At 46.1% G+C, this 26,638-nt stretch overlaps 1 protein-coding gene across 1 annotated transcript in view; it reads left to right on the plus strand.

Annotated features, from left to right (window-relative positions):
- NOS1 (nitric oxide synthase 1) overlaps positions 1-26,638 on the plus strand; it is a 140,919-nt gene that overhangs the window by 87,403 nt on the left and 26,878 nt on the right. Inside the window, 9 exon segments of the mRNA XM_017887872.1 lie at positions 4,982-5,156; positions 9,046-9,147; positions 12,743-12,937; positions 14,239-14,324; positions 17,618-17,762; positions 18,755-18,859; positions 19,430-19,488; positions 22,142-22,243; positions 24,310-24,426. Coding sequence (XP_017743361.1) covers positions 4,982-5,156; positions 9,046-9,147; positions 12,743-12,937; positions 14,239-14,324; positions 17,618-17,762; positions 18,755-18,859; positions 19,430-19,488; positions 22,142-22,243; positions 24,310-24,426 — 1,086 coding nt within the window.

Consider the following 26,638-nt stretch of genomic DNA (forward strand, 5'->3'; position numbering starts at 1 on the left):
CAAATCAAAACTACAATGAGATACCATCTCACCTCAGTTACAATGGCTTATCCAAAAGACAGGCAATAACAAATGCTGGCAAAGATGTGAAGAAAAGAGAACCCTTGTACACTGTTGGTGGCAATGTAAATTAGTACAACCACTATGGAGAACAGTGTGGAGTTCCTCACAAAACTAAAAATTGAGCTACCATATGATCCGACAATCCCACTGCTGGGTATATACCCAAAAGAAAGGAAATCAGTATATCAAAGAGATATCTGCATACCTGTGTTTCTTGCAGCACTGTTTACAATAGCTGCAACACTAAGGAAGCAACTTAAGTGTCCATTAACAGGTGAATAGATAAAGAAAATGTGGCACAGATACACAATGAAGTACTCTTCAGCCATAAAAAAGAATGAGATCCAGTCATTTGCAATGACATGGATAGAACCGGAGATCATTACGTTAAGTGAAATAAGGCTGGCAGAGAAAGACAAACATCACATGTTCTTACTTATTTATAAGATTTAAAAATTAAAACAATGGAACTCATGGATATGAAGAGTAGAAGGATGGTTACCAGAGGCTGGGAAGGGGGTGAGGGGAAGATTGGGACAGTTAAGAGGTATATAAAAAAAAATAGAGACCTGGCATGGTGGCTCACGCCTGTAATTCCAGCACTTTGGGAGACCAAAGCAGGAGGATCACCTGAGGTCAGGAGTTCGAGGCCAGCCTGGCCAATATGGCAAAACTCTATCTCTACTAAAAATACAAAAATTCCCTGGGCATGGTGGCACGTGCCTATAATCCCAGCTACTTGGGATGCTGAGGCAGGAGAATTGCTTGAACCTGGGAAGCAGAGGTTGTGGTTGAGCCCAGATCGTGCCACTGCACTCCAGCCTGGGCAACAGAGCAAGAACCCATCTCAAAAAAAAAATAGAAAGAATGAATACAACCTATTATTTGATAGCACAACAGGATGACTCTAGTCAATAATAACATAATTGTACATTTTAAAATAAAGAGTGTAATTGGATTATTTGTAACTCAAAGGATAACTGCTTGAGGGGATGGATACCCCGTTCTCCATGATGTGCTTATTTCACATTGCAGGCCTGCGTCAAAACATCTCATGTACACCATAAATACATGCGCCTGCTATGTACCCACAAAAATTAAAAATAATAATAAAAAAAAACTCTATAGAACTTGGTGTGGATCAAGTTCAAAAGGAATTTGGAGTCATAAAGTTGCTTCAAGGTCTCAGGGCAGCAACACAAACAGCATTTGCCCTTTGAGAGTGAAGGACACCCGCTGTGAGGCACTAGACTCACACCTGGGATTGAATAAAATCGAGGGGGTTGCTAACACACTCAATAATAATCAAGATAATCAAGATAAATATAAGAATGCAATATTTTTAAATCAAAATTAATGTTTTATTTTTCTAATTGATGTATGATTGCATATATTCATGAGATATATAACGATGTTTTAATATATATAATGTGTAGTGATCAGATCAGGGTAATTAACACACCCATTGTCTCAAACACTTATCCTTTGTATTGGAAACATTCAATATCCTTTCTTCTAGCTATTTGAAAATGTATGTTAATGTTAACTATAGTCATCCTACAGTGGTATAGAACAGTAGAACTTATTCCTTTCTAGCTGTAATTTTGTATCCTTTAGCAAATCACTCCCCATTCCCCCTTCTCCCTCCACCTCCCAGCCTCCAGCATCCTCTGTTCTACTTTTTACTTCTATGAGATCAATTTTTTTTTTTAGCTTCCACCTATGAGTGAGAATATTCAGTGTTTAACTGTTGGTTCCTGGTTCATTTCACTTAACATAATGTCTTCCAGTTCTATCCATGTTGCTGTGAGTGACATGGTTTCATTCTTTTTTATGGCTGAATGGTATTCCAGTGTGGAGATAGATAGATAGATAGATAGATAGATAGATAGATAGATAGATAATTAATTTGGAGTTCATGACTCCAAATTTCTTTTGAACTTGATCCATACCAGACCTGGTAGAGTTTTTTTTTTAATTATTACTTTTCATTTTTGTGGGTAGACAGTAGGTGTATATATTTTTATATATGTATTTATCTATGTATATATTTATGTGGTACATAAGACGTTTCGATATGCGCTTGCAGTGTGAAATAAGCACATTGTGGAGAATGGGGTATTTATCCCTCAAACATCCTTTGAGTTACAAACAATCAAATTATACTCTTTAAGTTATTTTGAAACATACAATTATGTTATTATTGACTATAGTCAATATATATTTTATATACATATATATGTATATCTCACGCATTTTCTTTACCTCACACATTTTCTTTATCCATTCATCCGTTGTTAGACATGTAGGTTGATTCCATATCTTGGTTACTGTGAATAGTGCTGCAATAAACATGGAGATGTAGATATCACTTTGACATATTGATGCTCTTTCCCCTTTTTTTTTTTTTTTTTTTTTTTCCGAGACAGAGTCTCACTCCAGCCGCAGGGCAAGTGTGTTGCGATCTTGACTCACTGGAACCTCCCACCTCCCAGGTTCGAAGCCATTCTCCTGCCCTGCATGCCTCCCAAGTAGCTGGGACTTACAGGTCAGCAGCAGCAAACACACCAGTCTAAATTTTGTATTTTTAGTAGAGAAAGGGGTTTTCCATGTTGGTCAGTGCGGTCTCGGAACGCCCTGACCTCAATTGATCTGCCTGGCCTCAGCCTCCCAAAGTGCTCGGGATTACAGGCGTGAGGCCACTGCGGCCCAACTGATTTCCTTTCCTTTGGATAAGGGGGGCCACTGGTGGGATTGCTGGATCTCCGTGGTAGTTCTATTGTAGTTTTTGAGGATCTGCGTACAGTTCTGCATACTCAGGGGGGCCTGTGGCTATCCTATATTTCCGCACCCAACAGTGGTTTTAGAGTTCCCTTTCGGTGGCCAAGGGTCGTGGGTGGCTAAGCCTGTAATCCCAGCACTTTGGGAGCGAGACGGCCCGGATCACGGAGGTCAGGAGATCGAGACCATCCTGGCTAACAAGGTGAAAACCTGTCTCTACGAAAAACTAGCAACTAGCCGGATGCGACCGTGGCGCGCCCCGTAGTCCCAGCTAGCTCGGGAGGGCTGAGACAGGAGAATGGCGTGAAGCCCGGGAGGGCGGAGCCTTGCAGTGAGCGAGATCTGGCCACAGCACTCCAGGCCTGGTGACAGAGCGAACTCCGTCTCAAAAAAAAAAAAAAAAAAAAAAAAGAGTTCCCTTTTCTCTGCAACCTCACCAGCATTTGTTATTTTTTGTCTTTTTATAATTGCTGTCCTGCGATAAGATGCTATCTCATTGTGGGTTTCATTTGCATGTCCCTGATGATGAGTGATGTTGAGCATTTTTTCCTGTATTTGTTGGTTATCTGTCTTCTTTGGAGAAATGTCTATTCAGAGCAAGTGCCCATTTTTTAATCCAATTGTTTGGGGTTTTTGCTTTTGAAATGTTTGAGTTCCTTGTATATTCTGGATATTAATCCCTTGGTGGATGAATAGTTTTCAGATATTTTCTCCCATTCTTTAGGTTGTCTTTTCACTCTGTTGCTTGTTTCTTTGCTCTGCAGACGTTTTTTTAGTTTAATATAATCCTGTGTGTTTATTTTTGCTTTTTTGCCTGTGCTTTTGAGGTCTTATTCATAAAATCCTTTCCCAGATCAATATCCTGAAGCATTTCCCTGATGTTTTCTTCTAGTAGTTTTATAGTTTCTGGTCTCAAAGTTAATTTTTTTTTAAAAAAAAAAAAAGCACATGATGAACAATATATCAACATTTTCAATAAAGATAGGATCCAGCTCAGGACTGAGATTAGGGTGAGATGAACAAGGTATCATACAAGTGTAGGGTGGAATCCTACGTTATTGTTCATCATATATATACATACATTTTGATTTTTTTAATGTTGCATTAATTTAAAATATTGTATAGATAAATAATAGCACTGATATTAATTATTGAGTTGTTATTAGGTTGATGCAAAAGTAATTGTGATTTTTGCCATTACTTTTAAAATGGCAAAAGTAAACTTAAGAGGGAGAAACTATTAGATGGTTCATAAGTAATTGCAAAACCACAACAACTTTTGCACCAACCTAATAGCTCCCGCGACTTAAATTTTACATCCAAGGATAATGCCACACCTGCCTCACCCTAGCCCCAGCCTTGGAGAGGGAGCAGGTGCGCTGAGGCTTCTGACACTGCCTGATATGTGGGAACTCACCCAGTTCCTTGGTGAAATGTAGCCTCTACGTTTATTCATTCACTTATTGGCTCATCCAACACAGTTCATTGTTCCCCATGCAGGCCAGGCATTGTGCTAGCTTCGGGGGCTGACTCAATCCCTGCCCCCATGGTGCTTATGATCTCAAGGATGAGAAGTGCTTATACACATAATTACTCAAATAACCACTTAATTTTAATAAAGTGCTGCAAATGAAATGTATGGTACCTAGGATGAAATCCCCTGACCAGCTGGGCCTCAGGGAAGGCTTTCCAGAATAAGCATGATTTTAGCTGAAAATTAAAGTATGAGTAAGAACTGAAAGCACAGAAGGAAGGGAGAAGATCCCAGGAGGAAGGGGCTGCCTGTGCAAAGGCCCTGAGGGTAGGAGGGTACTCAGTCAGGGAAGCAGGAGAGAGGTCCCCACACTTTCTCCTGGACTCACTTTCAGGGTGGGTTTGGGAGAGAAACGGCAGCCTAAGGCAGTAGTTTCCAGGCCTGGATATCCATCCAAAACACCTGAGAAATATGTTAACAATGTACATTCTCAGGCCCGAGCTGCAGAACCTGTGACTGCACGGATCTGAAGCAGGGCCCAGGAACCGTATTCTGGCCTTGTCAGTCCCACTCAATCCTTGGCATTTCAGCCTCTCTAGATTCAAGCTGTCCCGCCCATGAGACATCTGCTCCAGGTGAGCTGGGCCCTGTTGCTCCCTGCAGGTTTGAGTGGTTCAAGGACCTGGGGCTGAAGTGGTACGGCCTCCCTGCCGTGTCCAACATGCTCCTGGAGATTGGCGGCCTGGAGTTCAGCGCCTGTCCCTTCAGTGGCTGGTACATGGGCACAGAGATTGGTGTCCGCGACTACTGTGACAACTCCCGCTACAATATCCTGGAGGTAAGGACCCTCTCTGGTCACCACAGGGAAAAGCACATAGGAGAGGGTGCCAGCTCAGCAGTCCCTTTCTCCACGATGAGCTTGGTAGCTTGGAAACTTGAAGGGGTTAGAATAGAACTGCAGTCCCAGAGAAGCCCCTGGAAATGCCAGGGGCATCCATGTCTTTAACTACGATGAAAATGACAGCAAACACACACATAGCACATAGCATGTGCTAACACCATTCGAAGCACTGTTTCTGTGTTCCATTCTCATTTAATCCTCACCTGAACCTTGAGGTATGAGAATCCCCCTTCGACAGATGACAAGCTCAAGGTCACACAGCTAGCGGGCAGCAGGGCTGGGACGTGTGTCTGGTTTGACTTTATGGTCCAAGTTCATTACCACCCCACTCCACTGCCTCTCAGTCTTAAATCTTGTTAGAAGAGCTTGAGGGTGACTGACAAACTCGGGACATATTTAATGTCTTTTCTAAAAAACAAGGGAGGAGGGTTGGCAGTGGTTCCCTACTCTAAGCATTTCTCGGCGGAGGGTCTGATTCCCTCCCGGGCTGAGTCATCCGTATCTACTAAAAAGTGCTGGAGCGGTGCTTCCTGAAGCCCAACTTCGGTGAAAGCATCATGATTGCTGCGTTTTTGTCAGCAAATGTCTCTGACAACACTCTGCTGCTGTTGGATTTGTTTCCAAAGAGGGCCCCGAAAAACAGAGAAGTTAAGCACCAGGCCTGTGTCACACAGGAACTAAGGCACAGAACCAAGATTAGAACCCAGAACCGAGCATGAGGTTTGTGTTGTTAAAAATCCACTGGTTGGCTGGGCGCGGTGGCTCACACCTGTAATCCCAGCACTTTGGGAGGCTGAGGCAGGCGGATCACAGCCTGGAGTTTGCGACCAGCCTGACCAACATGGTGAAACCCCGTCTCTATTAAAAATAGAAAAATTAGCCAGGCATGGTGGCGTGCACCTATAATCCCAGCTACTCAGGAGGTTGAGCCAGGAGAATCACTTGAACTGGGAAGGCGGAGGTTGCAGTGAACTGAGATTGCGCCACTCCACTCCAGCCGGGGCGACAGACCGAGACTCCATCTCAAAGAAAAAAAAAAAAAAAGCCACTGGTATCACTGTGGAAAACAGATGCCAGGGATCCTCAGCTTTGCCACACATCGGAGGGTACCTGGGGGGCTTCACGATGCCTGGGTCCCACTCATCGGGGTTCTGGTGTCATAGGTCTGGGGTGGGCCCTGGGTATCTGCAGTTTTGCAAAGTTCCCTAGGAGATTCTTCTGGACAACCACTGATGCATGCAAACTTCTTTTTTCTTTCTTTCTTTTTTTGGGGGGGTAGGGGATTGGAGTCTCGCTCTGTCACCCAGGCTTGAATGCAGTGGTGCAATCTTGGCTCACTGCAACCTCCACTTCCCGGGTTTAAGCAATTCTCCTGCCTCAGCCTCCCAAGTAGCTGGGACTACAGGTACACATCACCACACCCGGCTGATTTTTTTAATTATTATTTTCGGTAAAGATGGGGTTTCACCATGTTGGCCAGGCTGGTCTCAAACTCCTGACCTCAGGTGATCCACCCACCTCGGCCTCCCAAAGTGCCAGGATTACAGGGGTGAGCGACCACGCCCAGCCTAAACAACCACTAATGCGTGCAAACTTCTGGCAGGAAGGAAAAAATGTTTCAGGCAGTTTTCATAGATGTGGCTCAACTTGCATTTGGGGATTATTTTTTAAGGAGTTTTTTTTCCCCCCTGTAATTAATTTCTATTCTTTTAACCAAAATAATGCATAAAATAACAATAGCATTGTTCTTCTATACATACTTTCCTCTGTGTGTGTACTTTCCTCTGTCATACACTCCAGCTTTATATGTATACTTCCTGCAAATGTGCCGCTGATAGAGACCCCAAGCAGAAACTAATGCCTCAACCTCAAAGAGTGAGTTAATAAGTCTGCTCTCTGATTTCTGTTTACATTTCAGTTGCAAAGAGTAGTCTCCGGGTAACTGAAATGAGCCTTTCTTCCACCCGACCCTCCAATTCCACCTGCCATGATGTACAAACGTTGACAGCTGGGTCTGGGAGCAGTTTACCCAAACCCAAGAAATTGCTGCATTCTAGTCCGATAATGAGACCTGGGTTCCCACCAGTGACTAGTATTGACAGAGGAAGTGAAAAGCAGGGCTTTAATTAATGCACTTGCTATTGGATCTTCCCTGCTCCTGACGCCAGCTCCTGCTTCTGCCTTAGCTGTAACATGCATGTCATGAGTTCCTTTTTTTGCAAGTAATTTTACCAAAGGCATCAGCTGCTTGGAGAGCAGCTCCGAGGTCTTAGATATTAGGCATCTCCCTGGGCTCCAACTCTGAGGCTAGCTGGTTCTGTGGACACTGGACAAGTTCAGGCACCTCTTTGAGCCTCAGTTTCCTCATCTGTCAGATGTAGTCTGGCAGGGGCCTCATGAGCTCAAAGCACCCATGGCCTAGATGCTAGGTCGTGACCACTCTAGGGGTAGAGTAGGATGGATGAAGAGCTTTTCCTACTAGAAAGCAGATGATGCACTCACAGACCCACATCTCTGTTAAAATGCTTCCAGGGCTGGGTGCAGCGGCTCACGCCTGTAATCCCAGCACTTTGGGAAGCTGAGGTGGGTGGATCACAGTGTCAAGAGATCGAGACCATCCCAGCCAACATGGTGAAATCCCATCTCTACTAAAATTACAAAAATTAGCTGGGCGTGGTGGTACGCACCTGTAGTCCCAGCTACTTGGGAGGCTGAGGCAGGAGAATCACTTGAACCCAGGAGGCAGAGGTTGCAGTGAGCCGAGATCACACCACTGCACTCCAGCCTGGCGACAGAGCAAGACTCCATCTAAAAAAAAAAAAAAGTGCTCCAGAGATCCTGCCCCCTGTGCCTATCACATCTGGAATAACATCCTGACTCCTTGGCCTGTCTTTCAAGATCTTACACCAGCTAGTTCTGTCTCACTCCCACCAACTACCCCTTACTTACCACCCTCCAAGCACCCTCTGGCCTTCTTTCTGTATGTAAGATAGCCCAAGCCTGATCCCACCCCAGGGCCTTTGCTGTTGCTGCCACCTCTGCCTAGAGCACTCCCTCCCCAGATCTGCGGATATCTGACTGCTTCTCATCACTTAGGCCTCGCCTTGCATGCTGTCTCCACAGTGGGCCTTCCCTGACTACCCCGGCTGAATTAGCCCAGCCCCTATATCCCTCTTCTTCCCATTTCCTTATTTTCTTCCTAGAAATTAGCACCTACCACTATATTAAGTGTCTCTCTCCCCCATTAGAATACAAGCTTAATAATTAAAGGGCCAACCAAGTCTCTAGTTTCCTGCTGCTGGTAGGTTCTCAATAAAATTGTAACTTTTAAATATTTTACATTTTATTTCATACCTAGTCCAACAGATCAATAAAAAATTTTTGAATGAGTGAGTTTATTAGTCTATGAATTAGTTGATTAATTAATTAAGAAATTCTTGGCCAGGCAAGGTGGCTCATGCCTGTAATCCCAGCACTTTGGGAGGCCAAGGCAGGTAGATTACTTGAGGCCAGGAGTTTGAGACCAGCCTGGCCAACATGGTGAAACTCCATCTCTACTAAAAATACAAAAACTTAGCCAGGCATAGTGGCAGATACCTGTAATCCCAGCTACTCAGGAGGCTGAGGCAGTAGAATCTCTTGAACCCGGGAGGTGGAGGTTGCAGTGAGCCGAGATCATACCACTGCACTCCAACCTGGGCGATAAAGTGAGACTCCATTTATAAGAAAAGAAAAGAAATTCTTTCATGCCACTAGCCCTGTCCCTCTTCAATCTGAAATCCAGAGATACTCCAGCCTGTAAATCTGTATTTCCTTCCTCTTTCAGGAAGTGGCCAAGAAGATGAACTTAGACATGAGGAAGACGTCCTCCCTGTGGAAGGACCAGGCGCTGGTGGAGATCAATATCGCGGTTCTCTATAGCTTCCAGGTAACACCAGGGCCCACACCACCAGGGTCAAGCCTCAAATGGGAGCTCAAACCTTTCAGAGCCTTAGTGCAGAGGGTCAAGAGACCTCACTGCCAGACACTACCTTTGGGGGGATTGTGTCCATGAACGTGGTCTAACTTCCATCCTGCATGCCCTCCTCTCCAGTGTGGATCTTGGGTGGGGACCATTTGATGAAGAGATGAACAGACGGTGGCAGAGGTAGGGGAGTGTTCTGTCTTGTTGCTTAGAGTTCTTTAGAATTCAAAGAAGAGGCATCCTTTCTGTCTTGTCATCTCTTAGGGCCTCAGACTATCACATAACAGAGACAAATACTCTTCAACATGATCAGAAACATATAGGCTCCTAAATGCATAAGGCTGTGCTAAATGGCATTATAGCAGGATGGCTGGAAAATGTATCAACTAAGCCACAACACTTTTTTTTTTTTTTTTTTTTTTTTTTTGAGATGGAGTTTCACTAGTCACCCAGACTGGAGTGCAGTGGCACAATCTCAACTCACTGCAACCTCCACCTCCCGGGTCCAAGCGATTCTCCTGCCTCAGCCTCCTGAGTAGCTGGGATTACAGGTGCCCGCCACCATGCCCAGCTAATTTCTGTATTTTTAGTAGAGATGGGGTTTCACCATGTTGGCCAGGCTGGTCTTGAACTCTGACTTCAGATGATTCACCTGCCTCGGCCTCCCAAAGTGCTGGGATTACAGGTGTGAATCATGCCTGGCCACCATAATGCTTTTGAGAGCCAGAGGGGGACACTAGTAATAACTATGCCAGGACAATGGACATCAACTAGGATTCTCCTGGGCCAACCAGGAGATCTAGAGACTGGAAGTTGCTCTCTATAATAGGGGCCATCACTGTCCTCTGGGAGCTTCCAGTCTAGGCAGCTAGACCCCCATAGAGGCACATGAGAGGCACACACAGCCAGCAGAATGAATGTGTTAAATCAAGCTGTGGAGGAATAGGAATAGAAGTCATAGGTTCCCATGTCAGATCTGGATAGAGTGGGTGCACTGAGGAATGTCAAAGGGAAGGGACAAGTTGAGACAGGGCAAGAGGGAAGGAGGCCACCTCCCTTCTCTCTTAACCATGGAGAATAAGGTTTCAGGAGTGTGGCATGTGGCCTGGTGGACTGGTATGAAGTCTGTCAAGCCAGAGACAACAGGGATGTGATTGAGATGAGCAATGAAAACTAGCCAGGTGCTATGGCTCACTCCTGTAATCCCAGCACTTTGGGAGGCCAAGGCAGGCGAATCACCTGAGGTCAGAAGTTCAAGACCAGCCTGGCCAACATGGCGAAATCCCGTCTCTACTAAAAATACAAAAAATTAGCCTGGTGTGGTAGCGAGCGCCTGTAATCCCAGCTACTCGGGAGGCTGAGGCAGGAGAATCGCTTGAACTCGGGAGGTGGAGGTTGCAGTAAGCCAAGATCGGGCCACTGCACTCCAGCCTGGGTGACAAGAGCGAGACTCCATCTCAAAAAAAAGATGAATAATGAAAACAGAAAAGTGCAGGAAGGGAACAAGGTTTGTGGGCACAGAGAGAAAACATTGCTTGGACAAGATGTGAATTCAAACCCATCAACCACAGCAGGCTCTGGGGCCAGCTTTCCCTGACAGCCAGTCCACCCCACCTCAGCTGGGATGTGCTTGTTTTATTTCTTAATTGACTCATATTTATTACTTAAAAATGTGTATTTTAAGATTTTATGTCACCACCCTAAATGGAGAGCCAGCACTGGTTGCCATAAATATGTTAATTGTAATATTAAATAAACAAATAAGCAAACAGAAGGAAAACAAATCAAAGTTGAGTAATTCTAGCTAGATACTGCCTGAGGTTCCTCCCTCTTATTAAAAAAAAAAAAAAAAAAAAGAGGAGGGCAGTGGATGCAGCGGCTCATGCCTGTAATCCCAGCACTTTGGGAGGCCAAGGCAGGTGGATCACTTGAGCCCAAGAGTTCAAGGCCAACCTGGGCAACATAGTGAGACCCTGTCTCTATAATAAATAACAAATAAAAAAAGAAGATATACAAACGACCAACAAACATATGAAAAAAATGCTCAACATCACCTCAGTAATGATCAGGGAAATGCAAATCAAAACCACAATGTGATACCACCTTACTACTGCAAGAATGGCCATGAACAAAAAATAGTAGATGTTGGTGTGGATGCAGTGAAAAGGGAATCCTACAGTGCTGGTGGGAATGTAAACTAGTACAGCCACTATGGAAAACGATGTGGAGATTCCTTAAAGAACTAAAAGTAGGCGGGGCGCAGTGGCTCACACCTGTAATCCCAACACTTTGGGAGGCCGAGGCAGGTAGATCATTTGAGGTCAGGAGTTCAAGAGCAGCCTGACCAATGTGGTGAAGCCCATCTCTACTAAAAATACAAAAATTAGTCGGCCAGTAGTGGCATGCGCCTGTAATCCCAGCTACTCGGGAGGCTGAGGCAGGAGAATCACTTGAGCCTGGAAGGCAGAGGTTGCGGTGAGCTGAGATTGCACCAGTGTACTCCAGTAGAGGACAGAGTGAGACGCTGTATCAAAAAAATAAAAAATAAAAAAAACCTAAAAGAAGTCATTATACAAGAAAGATACTTGCACACACATGTTTATAGCAACACAATTTGCAATTGCTAAAAATGTGGAACCAACCGAATTCATGGCATTCGCAGCAACCTGGATGGGAATGGAGACTGTTGTTCTAAGTGAAGTCACTCAGGAATGGAAAACCAAACATCGTATGTTCTCACTCATAAGTGGGAGCTAAGCTATGAGGATGCAAAGGCATAAGAATGACACAGTGGACTTTGGGGACTAAGTGGGGAAAGGTGGGAAGGGGTGAGGGATAAAAGACTACCAATTGGGTGCAGTGTATACTGCTCAGGAGATGGGTGCACCAAAATCTCACAAATCACTACTCATGTAACCAAATACCATCTGTTCCCCAAAAAACTATAAAATTAAAAAATATAAAAGAAGAAAAGGCCAGGCACGGTGGCTCACGCCTGTAATCCCAGCACTTTGGGAGGCCGAGGCGGGTGGATCACGAGGTCAGGAGATTGAGACCATCCTGGCTAACATGGTGAAACCCCATCTCTACTAAAAATACAAAAAAAAAAAATTAGCCAGGTGAGGTGGCGGGCGCCTGTAGTCCCAGCTACTTGGGAGGCTGAGGCAGGAGAATGGCGTGAACCTAGGAGGCGGAGCTTGCAGTGAGCCAAGATCGCACCACTGCACTCTAGCCTGGGTGACTGAGCAAGACTCCATCTACAAAAAAAAAAATGAAGGAAGGAAGGGAGGGAGGGAGTGGGGGATGGGATGGGAGAGAGGAAGATTGGCAAGATCGACAAGAAAGGTGTTAAAGATACAATAGCACCCAACGAAGACTTTCTTCTGGGTCTAAGTAGAAGGACTGGACAAGAAATGCAAAGAGAATCACCATTTCACTTCACACTGTTCTAAACCATCTCAGGGACCACCCTTTGGGAAATGCTGCTCTTTGGGGGAGGAAGTCCCAAAATACCCCAGCTTCTCGTACCTCCTGACCCATGTCACCTCTCCTCCCACAGAGTGACAAAGTGACCATTGTTGACCATCACTCCGCCACCGAGTCCTTCATTAAGCACATGGAGAATGAGTACCGCTGCCGGGGAGGCTGCCCTGCCGACTGGGTGTGGATTGTGCCCCCCATGTCCGGAAGCATCACCCCTGTGTTCCACCAGGAGATGCTCAACTACCGGCTCACCCCCTCCTTCGAATACCAGGTCCTTCCCTGTCCCTGCCTCTTTTCATATTAAGTGTCCTGTATCTGGTGTGTGTGTCACATTTAGGCTCATTTCAACCCAGGCTAGCGCTCTGGACACTCAATAGCCACGTGTGGCTGGTGGCTACCATATTGCACAGCACAGGTCTAGCTGAAAGAACAAGAGAGACAATATGAGGCCAACATGATGGCTCATGCCTATAATCCCAATGATTTGGGAGGTTGAGGCGGGAGGGTGACTTGAGGCCAGGAGTTTGAGACCAGACCACCCTGGGCAATATAGTGAGACCCCATCTCTAAAAAAAAATTTTTTTTAATTAGCAGTGTGGGCATGGTGGGTCACACCTGTGATCCCAGTACTTTGGGAGGCCAAGGCAGGTGGATCACCTCAGTCAGGAGTTCGAGACCAGCCTGGCCAACATGGTGAAACCCCATCTCTACTAAAAATACAAAAAATTAGCCTGGCGTATGCCAGCTACTCAAGAGGCCGAGGCAAGAGAATCGCTTGAACCCAGGAGGTGGAGGTTGCAGTGAGCTGAGATCAAGCCCCTGAACTCCATCCTGGGCAACAGAGTGGGACAGAAAGAAAGAGAGGGAGAGGAAGAGGAGGAGAGGGGGAGGACGAAGAGGGGTACAGGGAGAGAGGGATAGCAGGGAGAGGGAGAGAGGGAGAGAAGGGGAGGGAGAGAGGGAAGGAAGGAGAGGAAGAAAGGGAGGAAAGAAGGAAGGAAGGAGAAAGAGAAAGGAAAGAAAGAGGAAGAGAGAAAAAGAAAGAAGGAAAGAGAAAGAAAGAAAAAGAAAGGACAGAAAGAAAGAAAAGAAAAGAGAAAGAAAGGGAAAGAAAATTAGCTGAGTGTGGTGGCACACCCTGTAGTCCCAGCTATTTGGAAGGCTGAGATAGGAGGATCCCTTGAGCTAGGGAGGTCAAGGCTGCAGTGAGCTATGATCACACCACTGCACTCCCGCCTGGGCAACAGAGTGAGACCCCTGTCTCTTAAAAGAGAGAGGGGGATGAAATGAGAGCGAGTAGTCAGGGGTCACAAGAAGAGAGTTTGAGAGGGACTGTGGGCTGAGGGGAAAGAGCTAGCAGGACACTGCCAAGGCCAGACCACCTACTGGGCAAGTACCCCCCCCCCCGCCACCTGCATCCCTACCCCCATGGTGGTCACCAGTGGGCAGAAGTCTTCCCTTCAGAGGCTGAGGGTCAGGCAGTCACAAGCCCCAGGGGGTCCTGAGCATCCCCAACAGGAGCCAGATGCCCTCACTGCAGTGAATGACCATAGCCCTCTCCTCTCTTCCCAGCCTGATCCCTGGAACACCCACGTCTGGAAAGGCACCAACGGGACCCCCACAAAGCGGCGAGCCATTGGCTTCAAGAAGCTGGCAGAGTAAGTTTCCTGCAGTGGGCGGGTGGGGTGGATGTGCGCACGAACTCAGAGAGCCAGAGAAGGAGGCTGGGCAGACTCCTGTGCCCTCTGACCTCTCCGTAGGATATGATTTCTTGGTCTTCTCCAGCCGCCTGTGCCTTCTTTGCCTCTGAGTCTGAGCTGTGACTGTCGTTCCAACTCTTCTCCTTCTCAGCCTCACTTTCCTCACCCCAGTTTCCTAAATTCTTGTCCTGGGGCAGTGGTGTGATGGTGAACCAGCCCTCCTAATAATAATAATAATAGAAATAGTAAGAGTAATACCTTGATTTTCATGTTTGCCAGTTTTCATGATGGAAATAGTCCCACTATGACCAATTTCGTTTTTTTCTTTCTTTCTTTTTTGAGATAGGGTCTCACTCTGTTCCCCAGGCTGGAGGGGTCTCACTTTGTTGCCGAGGCTAGTCTCAAACACCTGGCCTCAAGCAATCCTCCTGCCTCAGCCTCCCAAAGTGCTAGGATTACAGGCATGAGCCACTGCGCCTGGCCTAGGAAGTCACTGAACCCAGAGTAGGGAGGAGCTGGAATTAGTTGGCTCCAGCACACTACTGCCTGGAGAGCACCCTCGTTCAGAGCTGACCCCTAATTTTACTCATTCATTCGTTGACTCCTTCATTCATTCATTCATTAGCTGGGTGTCGCGGCACACACCTGTAGTCCTAGCTACACAGATTCCGTGCCAGGCACCACGTGAGGCTTCAGGGGGATCATGGCAAGCTAGACAAACGCTGTCCCTGCTGTCATGAAGCTCACAGCCATTCCTTTGTCCAAGAATCAACAAATACAGTAAACATGGCAGCTGTGGAAGGTACCATCGAGTAATGGTTCCTGGAAATAATAATGGTTCACGGAGTTTGGGAGGTCAGGGAGGGCTTCCTAGAGGAGGTGACAATTGAGCTAAAGAATGAGATGAACAAAGTTTAAGCAAAGAGGGGCAGGAAGGGGGTTATGGCCTGAGACTACTGAGGAGTGATTTTCCTGAATCATGCCTGAGCAGCCAGGGAACCAGCTGACAAGTAGGGTAGGATTAACTAAGTTGATTTAATGGGGATGCCAGCCTTCTGCCCCAAAAAAGAGAACCCCACTGATCCACTTACCAAAGACCACTGTTTGAAGCTAACTTTTTGTCAGAAGACACTACTCTGTTTCCTCAGCTCCCTCAGGTCCAGAATTCTCTATGTATGATAACTAGTTGTACAACAGGTATCATCTAAGCCTTGGACCCAAGAGGCAAGACACACATTGGTCTTGCACGGACCCAAACCTAGGTCCTGGCTCCATTAATAGAGCCCATAGAATCAATCAATCAATCAATCAATCAATCTCTCTCTCTTTCTCTTCTGTCTCTCCTCTCTTTTTCTCTTCTCTCTCTCTTTCTCTTCTCTCTCTCTCTTTTTCTCTTCTCTCTCTCTCTTCTCTCTCCCTCTCTTTTCTCTCTCTCCCTCTCTCTCCCCCTCCCTCCATCCATCTTTCTCCTTCCACCCTAATCCCATCCCCCAGCCAAGCAAGAACACATCAGCAGCTACCATTTCCCTGACAAGAACATCTCAGATATTCTCAGGGAGGGCACTTGTTGGCTTCAGTTCAGCTCCACTGTCTCTGGGGGGAAAGGGGAGGGAGAAATCTAAAACATTAATTGCACTATTGAGTTTTGGGTAGTAACAATGGGAATTAATTATAGATACATCTTTATGCTCAAATTATTCAAAGGGAACCCTCCAGGTACCTTTTATTCCTTTCTGTTTCTTCCCCTTAGCTAAGTCTGCCTGCAGCGTGGGCGGTTTCCCTGATTCTAAAAAATAATGAACTTAACGCTGATAATCCCAGGTGGGGGAAAGTTAGCAATTTGTCTGCAATGTGATTTCTAGTTACAACAGGGAGACTTGTTCAGGAGTCGAGCCCGGGTATTTCTGAGCCTCTGGCCTGTCTGCTACGTGCCCCCGGAACTCGTCCTCCTCCATAGAGCAGAAGGAAGGTTTGGGCTTCTCTGTTTAGCTAGAAAAAGGGTGGATTTGACGTTCAGACCCCCCAGGGTCTCAGTGGCAGCATCTTTTAAAATTGATAACTTCTTTTATTTTATTTTTTTTTTTATAGAGACAAAGTCTAGCTATGTTGACCAAGCTGGTTTCAAACTCTTGGCCTCAAGTGATCCTCCCGCCTCAGCCTCCCAAAGTGCCAGGATCACAGGCATGAGCCACTATGCCCATCCCATAACTTCTTTTGACAGATATTTATTTAGTGCCTATTGGGTATCAGGCTCTGTACAAGACCCTTGACATGCATTGCTGAATAAATCAGACCTGGTCCTTCCCTTGTGGACCAATAAACCCCTAAAATCCCATCAAACTCAATGCCTGGTGACTTATTCGCGATTCATTTCTCTCTCTCTCTCATTCACACATGTGCATGCACACACATTAGAACATGAGCCCCATGACAGGTACATGCCATAGCTATGTTCTCTATGGTCTCCAGTTCCTGTAACAATACTGACACATAGTTAGGCACTTAATAAATATTTGATGAATGAAAGAGAGAGGAAATGGATGAACGATCAGCTTTTGAGGCAATGCTCGGCAAACCAAGGTTCTTAAGCCTGGGATCAATCAAGTAACAAGCTAGCAAAACTTAACTACTCCTTTTAACTCATGACTAATTGCTCTGGTGGGATTTTTTTTTTTTTTTTTTTTTTTTTTTGAGACAGAGTCTCACTCTGTCACCCAGGCTAGAGTGCAGTGGTGCCCAGTGGTGCGACTGCAGCTCACTGCAACCTCCGCCTCCTGGGTTCAAGCAGTTCTCTTGCCTTAGCCTCCGAAGTAGCTGGGACTACAGGCGCACAGCTGCCACGCCCGGCTAATTCTTTTGTATTTTAGTAGAGACGGGGTTTCACCTTGTTGCCCAGGCTGGTGGCAAATTCCTGAGCTCAGGCAATCCACCCGCCTCAGCCTCCCAAAGTGCTGGGATTACAGGCATGAGCTACCGCACCAGGCCTCTGGTGGGATTTAATAAAGGATTTAATATCCAACATTATCTCCAGAGAAGTTAAAAAAATAAAATAAAATAAAGGATTTAATAATATGGTGCTTAAACACAAGGGCTTCGAGTGCCTCTGAGGAAACCCCTGAGGTCATCAAAGATCAAGAGAGTTCTCTTCTGTTATATTTCATGGATCCTGGTTCTTGCACAAAAGTCCCAATCCAGCATCTTCTCTCCCCCTTTCTGTTTCCCATTTTTCTTCTCCATCCTCTTCCCTCCAGAGCTGTCAAGTTCTCGGCCAAGCTAATGGGGCAGGCTATGGCCAAGAGGGTCAAAGCAACCATCCTCTATGCCACGGAGACAGGCAAATCACAAGCTTATGCCAAGACCTTGTGTGAGATCTTCAAACACGCCTTTGATGCCAAGGTAGGTGGGGAGTAGCCCTAGCTCCGCCAGCTTCTCATGGTAAATTAAGGCAGGAAGGGGAGAGAGGGAAGTCAACAGAGAAGAAGCCTTTGGCAAAGGATGAAAGCACGACTGACAATGCCTATCAGCTCACACACACATTGGCATAAATTTCGGGGGACTGTGATATCCCTCTCCCCATGAGTCCAGGAGTCACAAAATGAAATTCCCTTCTTTAGTGCAAAATGTTAGAGGGTTTATAAGAAACCATTCTGAGGTCAGTTTGGGAAGCTTTGCCTGAAGTACAGCTCAATGGTTTTCATTGCTGTGGCAGGACTTCCCAGAGCCTGTAATCTATAAGCATGTGTTCTAATCTCCAAAGGAGGCGAGGATAGAATATAGACGTTTCCCAAACATGTTTGATCGTGGATCACTTGTTTTCATGGAGCATCTCAGGAGACTGGGATTTTCTAGAACCTATTTTGAGAAATGTTGCTCAGACAGTGATGAGACACAGGGCAATCATCTTTCCAGAAGGCAGATATCTCAGACTTGTTTGGTCAGGTGCTCCACGCTGCTTGCGGGAGGATTAGAGAGGAGGTTGAGAAGACTTAGTCAGCTCTAGCCAGGTCATTCCCAACCTAACTGGGGTCAGGAAGAATCCAAGACCAATTGACTATAAGAATCCCAAGGGATTCCATCAAGATCTGTTTCTGTGTCTGTTAATCTCTTGAACCATTGCTCCAGACTCTCCACAATCCTTCAGGCCACAGTGACCATAGCAAGGTCCCACGCTACCAAAAAGCATTTAGTTCTACCCACTTGAGCCCACTGAAATACTAACACCTCAGATCTTTCAGTTCTCCTTCGAAAGGAGATAACTCAAAATGACTCACATTTTTTCCTTTCTCTCCTCTTCCCCTTCCCCCATCGCTTCCTGTCTCTCCCACCTCTTTTCTCTCCTCATCCCCTTCTTCCTCTCCCCATTCCATACCTGTGCCCCGCCCACCTAGGTGATGTCCATGGAAGAATATGACATCGTGCACCTGGAACATGAAACTCTGGTCCTCGTGGTTACCAGCACCTTTGGCAACGGAGATCCCCCTGAGAATGGGGAGGTGAGATGAGCTTTTACCTGTTCAAGAGTGTGGTTCCATCATCAGGAAGAAGTGGGGGCCACAGTTGAGACTCTTCCTGCACCTGCTATTCAGTAGCAAACCCTCCCAGGGCCTCAAAGCCAGTAATTTCCATTTGGATCCAAGTCATACAAAGGTTGGACAATTACAAGTACTCAGTCTACGGGTGTCCACTAGTTAGCAAGTCCCTGATGAAAATATTGTCACCTAAATAAGCTATTTGTTTGCAGTGACTGCGCCTATCATGAGCTTGATATCCCCTGATGTAGATGAGGGACGTGGGGACAATATTTTTAAAGAAGGAAGTCTCCAAAGGGAAGTTGTGTGCTGGGGGTAGGGAGCCCACATCTGTAGTCATTTAAACAGCAGGTGTATCCACTGAGTCTGTAACCCAGGCATTACTGTCCAGCCTGAGCCCCTGACCACTCCTGATATCCTGACCTCCAGGCATCAGTCTCTTCTGTGACAGCCAGGACCCCAGACCCTCAGTGCCCGACCTGATTTCCCATTTACTAAGATGTGCTAATTTCACCCATACGTTTTGACCTCCAGAAATTTGGCTGTGCTTTGATGGAAATGAGGCACCCCAACTCTGTGCAGGAAGAAAGGAAGTAAGTGAATGACCCCTCCGACGTCACCTGCCACCCCCTGAGGGTAACTGGACATTGACTTTCGGCACGTGGGGTTCACATTTGAGTTCTGGATGGTGGCTGTACTCTGAAGTCCATTTGTGATGGGTCTTAGTTGTAAGGTGTCTGCAGTCTACTAGGGCCAATATTTTGGTTTCTGAGTTACTTACAGCCTTGTGCCTCAGTTTCTTTTTCTATCAAATAGAGATTATAGCACCTGCCTTGACTTTCTAATTAGTAAGAATCAAATCACAAACTAGATGTAAAAGCACTGTGTGCTGGGGGCGGTGGCTCATGCCCGTAATCCCAGCACTTTGGGAGGCCGAGGCAGGTGGATCACGAGGTCAGGAGTTCGAGATCAGCCTGGCCAACACGGTGAAACCCGTCTCTACTAATAATACAAAAATTAGCCAGGCGTGGTGGCACATGCCTGTAATCCCAGCTACTCGGGAGGCTGAGGCAGGAGAATCTCTTGAACTTGGGAGGCGGAGGTTGCAGTCAGCCGAGATCGCGCCATTGTACTCCAGCCTGGGCAATAAGAGCAAACTCCTTCCCAAAAAAAAAAAAAAGCACTGTGTAAATATTGTTCTTCTTATTATTTTTCTGTCTCTGGGAACCTACATTCAAAATCAGTGCAAGGCAGTCAGGCATGGTAGCACATACCTGTGGTCTCAGCTACTCTGGAGGCTGAGCCAGAAGGATCACTTGACCCCAGGAATTTGAGGCTAACCTGAACAGCCAGACCTTTCAAAAAAAAAAAAAAAAAGTTGCTAAAATCAAAGAATGGAACTTCTTTCCTTAGAAGGTTCCTGTCTGAGGCTCACAGTGAAGTTGCAGCTAATCTAGAAGTTGAGTTCAAAGGTAAGATACCTCATAAGACAAAACACACCTATAGTCAAAAATATGTTTGTAATGGAGCTGCATCTAATGTGGGACTGAGTTCTAAAGGTATTTGATAAAGTAAAAAAGCATATAATCAAACTTAACATTGACGGCTCGGAGCGGTGGCTCATGCCTATAATCCTAGTGCTTTGGGAAGCTAAGGCAGAAGGATTGCTTGAGGCCAACAGTTCAAACCAGTCTGGGCAATATAGCAAGATCCCATCTCTACAAAAGAAATTAAAAATCAGCTGGGTGTGGTAGTGTACACCCGAAGTCCCAACTACTTCAGAGGCTGAGGCAGGAGGATCACTTGAGCTCAGGAGGTCGAGGCTACAGTGAGCCATAATTGTACATAGCACCCCAGCCTAGACAATAGAGCAAGACCTTGTCTCTAAAAAATAAAAATAAAAAAAAATTTTGAGATGAAGTTTTGCTCTTATCACCAAGGCTGGAGTACAATGGCATGATCTCGGCTCACTGCAACCTCTGCCTCCTGGGTTCAAGCGATTCTGCAGCCTCAGCCTCCCAAGTAGGGACATGCCACCATACCCGGCTAATTTTTTTTTTTTTTTTTGGACGGAGTCCACTTTTTCGCCCAGTCTGGAGTGCAGTGGCGCGATCTCGGCTCACTGCAAGCTCCACCTCCCAGGTTCATGCCATTCTCCTGCCTCAGCCTCCTGAGTAGACTACAGGCGCCCGCCACCGCGCCCAGCTAATTTTTTTTTTTTTTTTTTTTTTTTTTTTTTTTTTTGTATTTTTAGTAGAGACGGGGTTTCATGTTGTTACCCAGGATGGTCTCGATCTCCTGACCTCGTGATCCACCCACTTCAGCCTCCCAAAGTGCTGGAATTACAGGCATGAGCCACTGTGCCCGGCCAATTTTTGTGTTTTTAGTAGAGACAGGCTTTCACTATGTTGGCCAGGCCAGTCTCAAACTCCTTACCTCAGGTGATCCGCCTATCTCAGCCTCCCAAAGTGCTGGGATTACAGGTGTGAACCACCGCACCCGACCAAAAGAAAATTTTATTTAATTACCCTTGAAAAGCCTTGCATCCCCCATAAGGTATAAGACACATGGTGTGTGCACACTGAGCTGCCTTTCCATTAGGCCAACTCAGTATTTGCTCAAGCATGGAGCAGATCCCTGTGTCTTAAGGTGAATATCAAATGCTCTAGCTGGCTGGTGTTTATTGGCTATGTCAAGCAGAAAATCCTTTCTGAGGCCAGGCACGGTGGCTCATGCCTGTAACCTCAGCATTTTGGGCGGCTGAGGTGGGAGGATCACCTGAGGTCAGGAGTTTGAGACCAGCCTGGCCAACATGGTGAAACTCGTCTCTACTAAAAACATAAATATTAGCTGGGCATGGTGGTGTGCACCTGTAATCCCAGCTACTGGGAGGCTGAGGCAGGAGAATCACTTGAACCCGGGAGGCGGAGGTTGCAGTGAGCAGAGATTGCGCTACTGCACTCCAGCTTGGGCGACAGAGAGAGACTCCGTCTCAAAAAAAAAAAAAAAAATGAAAAGAAAAAAAGAAAATCCCTTCTGATTTTCTTTGGGCAGAGAACGTACTGCCATATTCACATAAGTTTGATACCCAGGAGACTGACCGTTGCTGAGTCCTTTGTGATCAGCATCTTAGTCCTCACTCTTGCTACCTCTCTCCTTCCCACCCCATCCTGGATGGCCTCCCAGCAGGTTCCCTCTCACCCCTCCTTCAGGAAGAGATAGGGCACCATCGATTCTCCCCTCTAGGTACCCGGAACCCTTGCGTTTCTTTCCCCGTAAAGGGCCTCCCCTCCCCCATGGTGACACAGAAGTCCACGGTCTGGCTGCAGCCCGTGACAGCCAGCACAGGTAGAGTGTGCATGTGTGTACATGTCCACATGTGTGTACACGCATGTGTGTGCGAGTGTGTGCATGCAGACCCAGTGCCTGAGCATCCCAGGCCACACATCTAGGTCTCAAGGAGACCTGAGTTGTAGCCTGAGCTGTGTCACTAACTCACTAAGTGACCTTGAGCAAGTCACTTAACCCCTGTGGGCCTTGGTCTTTCTCCTCTGCCAAATAGAGAGAAATTAGCTCTGCCCTGCCCACTTCTGTGGCCTATTGGCAGGGTCAAAGGGTAATAACAAAAAGGAAAGCAGTTGGAAAAACCTCCAACCTCATACAAATGCACGTGCTGTTATTTTTACCACAACCATCAACCATTCCTCCAACACTAACAACACAGCCACCCCCTGATATATTGCATGACTCAATGTGAGACTATTTTAGGGCAGAAAATACACTTACATATATTTAGAACTTTCCTGATGCTGGAGCAAAAACTTTAAAGAACATCCAGCTTAGAAAACCCTGCTGCCAGAATGCACAGTTTATTTTCTTTTCTTCTTCTTCTCTCTTGTTTTTTATTTTCTTCTTTCTTTTTAATTTTTTGTAATTAGATTTGTGTGTTGGGTTTGCTTCTTGAGGTTTGGGTTTTGTTTTGGAGTTTTGGTTGCTTGTTTGTTTGGTCTCAGATTTTTTGTTTGTTTCTGTTTGCTTTGTTTTGTTTTGCCTTACCTGAGAGCACAACTTACCACTTTTAGAGGAAAACTGAGAAATTGGATTTTTTTTTAGTCTGAAGGTTCCTGAGCCTCTCATCCTGAGGTTTGAGTCCCAATGACGTCTTCCTTCGCCTTCAAAATACTTTAATTTAAAAATGCAGCCTCTTTCCATGCCAGGTGTCAGTGCTGAACGTTGTTCATATTTACTTGAAATGTGAAATGTGACAGAACCCTGAAAAGTCTGAGGACCATAACTTTATGGAAGGACAGTATTGAATGGGATACTCCAGCACTGTCCAGAAGAACTTTCTAGGGAGATGTAAATGTTCTATATCTGTGCTGTCCACTATGGCAGCCACTAACCACACGTGACTCTGGAGCCCCTGAAATGTGGCTGGTGCCAGTGACACCCCGCTATGACCCAGTGGTTCTCAAAGCTGAATGCACATCAGAATCACCTAGGGAAGTTTGCAGTGTACCAACCCACACTGACTTGCATTTAATTCAAATTAATTTCACTTTAGATAGCCACACTTAGCCAATGGCTGCCATCTTGGACAGCATGGTCTAGTTTCCAACTACTTAAAGTGAAGTCTGGAGACACTGGCATCTCCTGGGAGCTTGTTAGAAACACAGAACTCCAAGCCAGGTCCCAGACCTACTTAATCAGAATCTGCATTTTAATGAAATCCCAGGATGATTCTTGTGTACATTAAAATTTGAGAAAGGGCCAGGCGCAGTGGCTCATGCCTGTAGTCCCAGCACGTTGGGAGGCCGAGGAGGGTGGATCACCTGAGGTCAGGAGTTCGAGACCAGCCTGGCCAATGTGGTGAAACCCTGTCTCTACTAAAAATGCAAAATTAGCCAGGCGTGGTGGTACCTGCCTGTAATCCCAGCTACTTGGGAGGCTGAGGCAGGAGAGTTGCTTGAACCCGGGAGGCAGAGGTTGCAGTGAGACGAGGCCATGCCATTGCACTCCAGCCCGGGCAACAAGAGTGAAACTCTGTCTCAAAAAAAAATATTTTTTGAGAAACAAGAAAGCATGGTCTCATGGTTTAGGGGAGTAGTTAGTTCTGTTCCTGACTTCTTACTGATTAAATCATTTTAACTTTATGGGTCTCAGGTTTCCTGAGTTAAGCATGGCCAGAAACCTTTTTAGTACCAGTAAGACCAAGTGCAGATGGACGGTTACCACTGTGGTGGACATGGGCACGTTGGTAGATTATAGAAGAGACCATGGGAGTGTTATGGTTTGACTCAACATACAAGAGAAGACCCTAGAATCAGGACTTGACACTTGAAGATCCATCAAGGGTGTTGACCTCAGGAGGGAGCTCCAGACCAGAGCTCACAGGTTCTCTTTGGTTTTGGCAGGAGCTACAAGGTCCGATTCAATAGCGTCTCCTCCTACTCTGACTCCCAAAAATCATCAGGCGATGGGCCCGACCTCAGACACAACTTTGAGAGTGCTGGACCCCTGGCCAATGTGAGGTGAGCAAGGGGTAAGGGGGTCGGGGGTCAGGGAAGACTAAGGCTCCTGGGGAGCTGGACCTAGTTACAAAGTGAGCTCTTCACCGTGGGGAGGGAGTCTCCCTTCTATGTCCATTCATTTCTCATAAAACCAGCTGCATCCTGGCTGTCTGGGACCCCTCCCACCCATTAAGTCACATTGCCTGGTCTCCCCATGCACCGTTTTTGATCCTTTCTGTGACTTCTTTTTCTATACACACTCCCTCAGAGCCCCCTTACCCAAGGTTCACCCCATTATTTGTGCTGAAGGATATCAATCCCTGTATATTGCTCAATGAGCTGCCCTTCCCAATAGCTACGGTGTATACTTAATAGAAGCTTCTGTAGACACCCTGCTATGACCCAATGGTTCTCAATCCCGGAGGCTCTGCAGAATCACCTGGAGAGGTTTGCAGCGGACTAATACGATACCCAAGCCCCGTCTCCAGAGATTCTGATGGAATTGATCTGGAATTGGGCCGATATGCTACTTTTTTCTTTAAGTCTCTCCAGTTGACTCTAACGTGCAGTCAGATTTGACAAATACTGCCCTAACCTCACATTATCTCATGGCCTAGTCACATACTATGAGATAATTTTAGGAAGTACGTGGACAAATATTTTATATTACAACAGTTGTGTATTCAGTCTAATGGGTTCTTGGAAGGAAAGAAAACTGGGATGTCAAACCCTTCGTTTCGTGGATATTGATCAAGACAAGACTGATGTGAGTTGCCCTGTAGGAAGAACCTTCAGGCCTGGCCACAAATATCTCAGACCTTCGCTAACTGAGCCTTCTCCATAATTACTCAGAGCAATGCTTAGTAGATGATATAGATCACTGGTTTGCTAGATATTGAAATATCTGTTATGTCCTCCAGGACATTTTCAAATAGGCTTTATGTTTTAAAGCAATTTTTTTTTTTTTTTTTTTTTTTTTGAGACGGAGTCTCACTCTGTCGCCCGGGCTGGAGTGCAGTGGCCGGATCTCAGCTCACTGCAAGCTCCGCCTCCCGGGTTTACGCCATTCTCCTGCCTCAGCCTCCCGAGTAGCTGGGACTACAGGCGCCCACCACCTCGCCCGGCTAGTTTTTTGTATTTTTTAGTAGAGACGGGGTTTCACAGTGTTAGCCAGGATGGTCTCGATCTCCTGACCTCGTGATCCGCCCGTCTCGGCCTCCCAAAGTGCTGGGATTACAGGCTTGAGCCACTGCGCCCGGCCAGCAATTTTAGGTTGACAGCAAAATGAGCAGAAAGTACAGAGAGTTCCCACATCCTCCTGTCCCTACACACGCACAGTCTCCCCTCCTATCAGCAATCCACACCAGAGTGGTGCGTTTGTTAGAACTGACGCACCTACAGGGACACATTATCAGCCACAGTCCATATTTACTTTAGGGTTCACTCTTGGTGTTGAACATTCTATAGGTTTTGACATCAGTACTTTTTTCAGCTCAACATTGAAACGTCAGTTGTGGAGTTTGACAGTCAGACCCATTTTTCCCTTATTAAATCTATCATGGCAGGGGTTGGCAGACTAACACCTATGAGCCAAATCCAGCCTGGTCACTGCATATTTTTAACAACCCATGAGCTAATAATACTTTTCTTACCGATGAACATTTGTAATCAGTTTGATGGTAGAAAACATTACCTTTGAACCCCAATAAAGAAAATGTTATTATTCTCTCCCAAAAAATGAATTCCAGTCTTCTCATAGTAAACCTGTGTTAAAGTATGCTTAATTGTTATTATTATGTTTTTAATTTTATCAATTGAGAATGTTCAGGAATGTTTGTTTTCTTTCTTGTTTTGTAAGTGCCTATGTAATAGCTTCAATTTTGCTTCTTGGCCTGTAAGCCTAAAATATTTGCTGTCTGACCCCCACATATAAAAAGTTTGCCAATGCCGGGCACAGTGGCTCATGCCTATAATCCCAGCACTTTGGGAGGCCAAGGCAGGCAGATCTCTTGGGCTCAGGAGTTTGAGACCAGCCTGGGCAACATGGCAAAACCCCATTTCTACCAAAAATATAAAAACTTAGCTGGGCATGGTGGCATGCACCTGTGATCCCAGCTACTCTGGAGACTGAGGTGGGAAGATCACTTGCGCCTGGGAGGCAGAGGTTGCAGTGAGCCAAGATGGCGCCACTGCACTCGAGCCTGGACGATAGAGCAAAACTCTGTCTCAAAAA

This window comes from Rhinopithecus bieti, unplaced genomic scaffold (assembly GCF_001698545.2).
Source record: "Rhinopithecus bieti isolate Rb0 unplaced genomic scaffold, ASM169854v2 scaffold_17010, whole genome shotgun sequence".
NCBI classification, from domain to species: Eukaryota; Metazoa; Chordata; class Mammalia; order Primates; family Cercopithecidae; genus Rhinopithecus; species Rhinopithecus bieti.